Below are 6,784 nucleotides of genomic sequence, written 5' to 3' on the forward strand. Positions count from 1 at the left end.
GTCTCTGTGTGTATTTATGTCATTAGAATGAAAATGTAACATAAGGTGTTGGAAAGACCTCGTGGAAAAATCTGTACAATTCTGGCTACCCGTCTTGGAAAAAAAAGAATTCAAATTGGAACAGCTCCAAAGAGGGGCAATCAGGATGACAAAGGGAATGGCCTGAAAGATTTTGGCTTGTCTAGCATAGGGTGCAAAAGGTATATCAGATAAAATTGTCTATCTGAAAGTATATTGGGGAGAAGGGGTAAAAAGGAGTTGAAAAAGCTGTATAAATTAAGTGATAGTCTGAGGATATTCATCAATTAGCTGTAGGAACTGTCCATGAATTGGCATAGGTTATGCACTAGACAGAGAATATATAATAGATGCATCCAAAATATTTTGGGCTGTCCTCGATGATCCTAGGGTTCCTCCCAGACTTATGTCCTATCGCCAGACCCCCAAAAGAGCGTAAGTGCCTCATTCAGAACAAAGGTGAAATGTAGGTGCCTAAATCCAAATTTGCAATCATGAAAGCCTCTGTTAGCTGCCACCTAACTCGGGATCTGCCTAGACGCTATTCAAGCTTTGCCATGTTTGAATGTAAGGTTTCTCAAGTGCCTAGAGTTCAGTCTCTGTGCTAGGTCAGGACAGTCCTAGGCTACGTGCAGCTTTGCACCTAGGTTATGCCTAAACCTGGCAGAAATATGTTTTCTTCTGTGCAGGATTCCTGAGAAGCCTAGTCTATGAGGTGCTCTCAGACTACGTTTAACACACACACACACACACACACACACACACACACACACACACACACACACGCACGAGAGACTGGGTTTCTCACAAAATCCAGTGGTGCTCACAATCTTGTGTTAAAACATGGCTGGAGGGGGTATTGGTGCCATCTTACTTTTTTCAGTAGCTCAGTGTGTAGCACACCTGCCCAGGACATGGGATACCAATATTAAATTCCCTTTCCCTTGGCTGCCTGAAGGAACTCAAACTGACGCACCACAGGAGACCACTCACACCACCAAAGATACGAGACTGAAGTGTAGGGGGGCACTCCGTTTTTCTTTGCATGCCTAGATTTGGTTGTGTCCATGATTAGCTAAGTATAAAACAATGTCACTTATGCAGGGGAGTGACATTGTTTCTGGGTAGGTACATAGGTAGCCATCCATGTGCATAGGGATACAAGCCACAGAAATAGCGACCACCTGTACATATGCAGCATTTCTGAGACTTAGACGACCAAATCTGTTTCTCTAGGAGCCCGGAAAAAAAAAAAAATCTGTGACACCCTGGCATTTAAGGCATTATTATTGCTGTGGTGTCTCCTCAATTCTTGACTGAACATTCAGAGCTGCTCTGCTTTTTTTCTTTCCAATGATGATTTCATGGAAAACAGAAGCACTTCCCAGAGCATGCACCAGAAACCTCCTACGTGAATCCCCATATGATGCCTTTATAGCCTTTTGCATTGACTGTCTGTGGTCCTTTTAACCTTGCGTTCTGTTCTGCATTGCACCAAAGCCTCAATAGGGGGATGGAAATGTTGCTGTTTGTTTGAATACCACAAAGAGTGTCGTCCTTGTTCCCCAAAAGTCTCTGTTGCATGGGAACTTGAAAGTGTGGATTTCAGGCAAGTTGACAAATATCTACGGCTAATGAATCACTGCTAGTCAGGCCTGGTCAATGAAAGCCATTTATTCTTCCTGGAAAGTTTTGTACTTTTGAGTTACTTTGGTTTGAACCTTTTCTCATGTTCTGTTTTCTTTCATTTTGTTTTAACTGTCTGTAATTTTAGATTGGATGCAAACCCAGAATTAAACCTTCAAAAACGGCCTGGCTTTCGACAAGTGAAAACTACATAGCTACTGACATCTCGTTGTGTTTTTGTGTGTTTGTTATTATGGTCTGTGTTAGATCATATAGAAATCAAGAAATGTTAAAATATGCTTTGTTTACTTAGTTCTCTGCGGGCAACCTTCAGTGCCCGACTTCAGGCAAAAATGTGCATGTATTTGTTTAATAAGGAAAATCCATTAATGCTAGTTGTATACTATAATGAGCAGGACTTCAGAGATTAATCTAAATGCATGGATGCTATGATGACGATTTATATAGCAAGCTAAGGCATAATGAAAGATGCAGTCAGAAAATAGGAGTGAGACTAAGAAATTAGTAAGAATGCATGGGTGCTTTAATTAGGGATCTGTCCTTTAGGATGGGATGAAACAGCTGGAAAAATAATGGTTTTCAGGTATGCAATCAAAGCGAGAAATCAGGGGGAAAATAAATGTGTGGAGAAACAGAATTGCTCCCAAAACTGCAGTAGAAGCCATACACATGGGTGCCTGCAATTTTACAGGTCAACAAAGGTGTACAAGGCACTGTCTGGGCAGATCCAAACCAGTGATCTGGGCTTTCAAATGTTGTTTCGTTGTGAGATGGATTCACATGAAAACAAGATTTGCTATTTCAGCACCCCAGTTACTTTAGGTCATTGAGAACAAGGTCTCCTAAGCTTACAAGAAAAAAGAAATGAGAGACCTGAGAAATGGGATCACTTGAGATTCACTCTTCCTACTCTTCTAAATCAACAAGCTCATTTGTACTAAGGCCAGTTTGAAGGCCCTGGAATACATGAATTTTACTGAGAGCAAAACACACCAGCAATTGGATATTATAGATTCCACAACTGGGTTTGAAAAACCCGTATTGCTTATGGTCAGGATTTTGGGTGCCTCAAAATTTTCAGTGTACAGCTTTCTAAAAATCAAAATCTACTGGCTTAGTTGATTCTGTAAATTAGAGGGTTGGAGGTTTCTGACATGGATCTATTTCAAATATCTTGTCCTGCAATATCCTTCCAGAAAGAGAGAACAACTATAGATGTTCATGTCTCAATGTTTAATATTAGGGGAGGAAAAACAGTCAAAAACAGTATAGAGGTTGAAAATTGCTGACCTGTGATACACAACCCTTCATGCACCTCTTGTTTAACACCGCTTTTGTGCTGGAAGACTGCTACTGAAATCCTGTAGTTGTACTGCTGTAAAGCTGCAGTAATGAAATATTGAGCCAGACCTACATATACCATCCACTAAAAGAGAAGAGACTTCGACATTGATTCTGGCATGTTTAGGAAGTAATCTAACTAAGTATAGCCACACCACTTGGGAGATGATTTTCAGTTTAGCTTCTTCCATAATTTTTTTCACTTCTGCAACCCCTTGCAATGGTTTTGTGGTAGATACTATGGAACGGTTTTTATGGAATGGTTATATAGGCAATGTCTCCAAACTATTTCTTTTTTGATGGTTTGCAAGAGGTTGAATACTGAAAAATCATGGGACAAGCTCTTGACATCTGTTTAGTTGCAGCAAATAGAAAAATGCCACCAATTTGCTCCATTGTGTTGAGTTACTTGAGGTGTGAAACTGAATATATGATCAATCAACTGTTGAGGTCCCTTCCAATCCTAGCATCTATGAATCTATGAAACTAGCACAGAGTTGGCTGCCATTTTTCTGGTAAAATAGCTCCACAGCAAAACCCTTATTCATTGCAGCTCAACGCATCACAGGTTTGATTCTTTTTTCCTGAATCCAAGGTAAGTTTCTGATGGATATGTTTGGTACACTGACCTTGTGTGGGAACATAGATGTTTCCATGCTTCCTTGCCCTAGGATAGAAAGCTTTCCTGTGGGCCAGGAGGCATTAGCAGACCCGTGTCCTTCTCCAAAAACTGTCCACCCACAAACTTTGACTTGAAGAAAGTGCCTTCAGATAAATTGCCTGTGGTCCAGGTACCCAGAGATTCCAGGTCCTCAATTATTGATCGGCATCAGGATAGGTCTTGCATGTTTGTTGCTATAAAGCCATACACCTGAAAGTCCTGATGGGTCTGGCTTGAAATAAAGCTTAGCTCTCTCCTTGGAGACAGAAGGCCTACAAGCCTGGGGAATCATGGCCAGAGCAACATCAACATCTCTTAGAGCTCCTAGGTTCCCTGGATCCTGGAAAGCTGAGATGAAACACCATGGTTCTTTGGCATTTGGGCAGCATGTTGGGATTGGAAATTGAGGGTTAAAATATTCTGACTTCCAGTGAAACAAAATGTCTAAAAAGTGAAATTTCCTGTGAGGTGGAAATCTGCTTCTTGGTCATTTGGGAGATTCAAGCCCATCAGCTGGCTTTGAGACATTCATGTAGTCCATGTAGTCCCACCTGTCTATACTTATTTCTGTCTTATGGGAATTCCTTTCACTGTCATTAATTCCAACTTTTTTGCTCTTCCTACAGGTCACCACCTAGGAATGGAAAACCAAACCACTGTGACTGAGTTCATTCTCTTGGGACTTTCCAGTGACCCACAACTCCAAATGTTCCTGTTCTTTGTGTTTTTGGTAATATACACAATCACCCTAGTGGGGAATGCAGTCATCCTGCTGGTGATACGAGCTGATTCTCACCTTCATACCCCCATGTATTTCTTCCTGTCTCATTTGTCCTTTGCTGATATCTGCTACTCTTCAGCAATTGTCCCAAAGCTGCTCATGAATTTACTAGCAGCACATAAAACGATTTCTGTCAATGCTTGCTTCACCCAATTGTTCTTCACCATTCTCTCAGGTACTTGTGAATTATTCATACTCTCAGTAATGGCTTACGACCGTTATGCTGCTATATGTAACCCCCTGCATTATGTGGGGATTATGAACAAAAGAGTATGCAGGCAGCTAGTGGCTTTTTCCTGGACCATGAGTCTTATGGACTCACTGGTAAATACAATCCCTGCGTTAAAGTTACACTTCTGTGGGCCCAATGAAATTGGGCATTTTAGCTGTGAGCTTCCCCCATTACTAGCACTTTCCTGCTCTCAGACATTCAACAACACAATAGCTCTTCTTTCTTCTGCTGTGGTTGTTGGTTTTGGCAATTTCCTCCTCGTGTTGGTTTCCTACATCCAAATCATCTCCACCATCTTAAGGATACACTCTGCAGAGAGTAGACATAAAGCCTTCTCCACCTGTAGCTCCCACCTCACTGTGGTGGTTTTATTGTATGCAACAGGGCTTTTTCAGTACTTGAAACCCAGTTCAATTTCTTCAGTGATCCTGGATCAAGTTTTCTCCATCCAGTACAGCATTGTAACCCCCATGTTAAATCCCATCATCTATAGTCTGAAGAATAAAGAAGTGAAAACAGCCTTGGGGAGAATTTTCAAAAAAAATCCAGTTCTCAACTGATGTAAATGAAATACAACTGTAAATAGAATTTCTAAATATTTTTTATTTAAATAAATACTCCTGAAAATACAGAAGTCTGGTAAACAAGCTATTAGGATGCTCTGAGTACATGTACCTGGATGATTCTAGGACACAAGCAGCAATGATTTTTTATTTTTAAAATACCCTGGGTTGTATCTGCCACTGAATGTAGAAATTACCACATGAAACGAACCACCCTTAGTGTTTTAACTAGACTTTAAAAGATGTTTAGTTCAAGTCAAGGCATCTCAGTTAAGCCTGAATTTATCTTTAATTTTAGCTTATTTTGATGGCAGTTGAATTAATAATTAATTCAATATACATTATTACACCAAACACCTCTACTAGTGAAAATGGCCAAGTATAGACTGCAGAATATATTAATCTCACAGCAAAGCAACAAGTCCATCCTCCCTGAGGGACCCAGAACTTTAGGGGATGAAGTTCTGTTAACTTATAGTTGATTATAAGCACTTGATTCCTGAGGTCCTTGAGGAACCATATTGTATATCCTATCATGCTGCAATTTTTGCAAAAGAGCCAGATGACAGATACGTAGCACAAACTAGAATAGGTGGTAGCCATCTGTAGCAGGATGAGAGCAAGATGCATAGTAAAACCTCCTACCATTCATCAGACTCCTGCTTGCTTGGTCCCAGGTAGCCTCTTGTTCTCTCGCCTACCACACCTTTGATGTTACTTTTGGAGGAATAAATGTTGGGAGACTACCCAGGAGCCTCAGGGAACTTTTTGTCTAGTGCCTAGATTCTATCCCTTTCTCTTAATATTTCTCATTACTAAATGCCTGAAGAGCTGTGTTCATCACCTCTACAGCCAATCCCATACTTAACAGGTGGCACTGTCTGGTTACTTTCTCTTGTTGGGGCTCAGCCTCCTCGGCACTCACCATTCTGCTCTCACTGGCCCCCTTTGCTAAGGCCCGCTGCACTGGACCTTAGTTATTGGGCACCAGCCCTTACCTTGTTCTTCCTGAATTTGGGCCTCAGACTGATCTTGCCCTCTGGGGCCCTTGGCCCCCATGTGTCTATCTCTTTTTGGGATCTATCTCTGTCCTGCACTGGACACAATCTTCCTCACTCTGGACATTGGCTATCCCCTTCTCTGGGCAATGCTGGATCCTTCTTCTCCCTCCTACTCCCAGTTCAAATCATGAGTTATAGAACAAAAAAAATGGCAGGGTCACATCTCAACCCAATGCACCCTACACCGGGTACTCTGATGTTAGACCCCCAAAAGTATGCTGTTACGTTCAAAGAGGCAGCTGTACAACATCCCCCCCACCCCCCACCCCCTTCCAAATGAGCCATTGCTTCAACACAAACCACATTGTCTTCACTCAAGTGAACAAATGTCCCTCAGGGCAAGACCCAACCTTGGACTCTCACCCTGCTCCTGAGGCCTCTGTCTATTGCCTGAGTACCCCAATAAGGTGTTCAGCTCCAAGCAGAGATTTCTCCAGTCACTGTTCTTTTCACAGTCCTTTTTTCCCTGGAAGTCATGCA

The 6,784-nt window shown here is 41.7% G+C and overlaps 1 protein-coding gene across 1 annotated transcript; it reads left to right on the forward strand.

Moving 5' to 3' along the window:
- Positions 1 to 398: 398 nt before the first annotated feature.
- Positions 399 to 5,240, forward strand: LOC132245889 (olfactory receptor 1052-like). The gene is made up of 2 exons (XM_059719103.1): positions 399 to 453; positions 4,294 to 5,240. The coding sequence occupies exons 1-2, from the start codon at positions 399 to 401 to the stop codon at positions 5,238 to 5,240; spliced, it is 1,002 nt and encodes a 333-aa protein (XP_059575086.1).
- The last annotated feature ends 1,544 nt before the right edge of the window (positions 5,241 to 6,784 follow it).

The sequence above is a fragment of the Alligator mississippiensis genome, chromosome 15, assembly GCF_030867095.1.
Source record: "Alligator mississippiensis isolate rAllMis1 chromosome 15, rAllMis1, whole genome shotgun sequence".
Taxonomy (NCBI): Eukaryota; Metazoa; Chordata; order Crocodylia; family Alligatoridae; genus Alligator; species Alligator mississippiensis.

Bases quoted from the DNA above. Each gene is read 5' to 3' on its own strand.
- LOC132245889 (XM_059719103.1), top strand. From the start codon at position 399: ATGATCCTAGGGTTCCTCCCAGACTTATGTCCTATCGCCAGACCCCCA. The intron at 454-4,293 runs GTAAGTGCCTCA...CTCTTCCTACAG, and splicing joins CGCCAGACCCCCAAAAGAGC to GTCACCACCTAGGAATGGAA.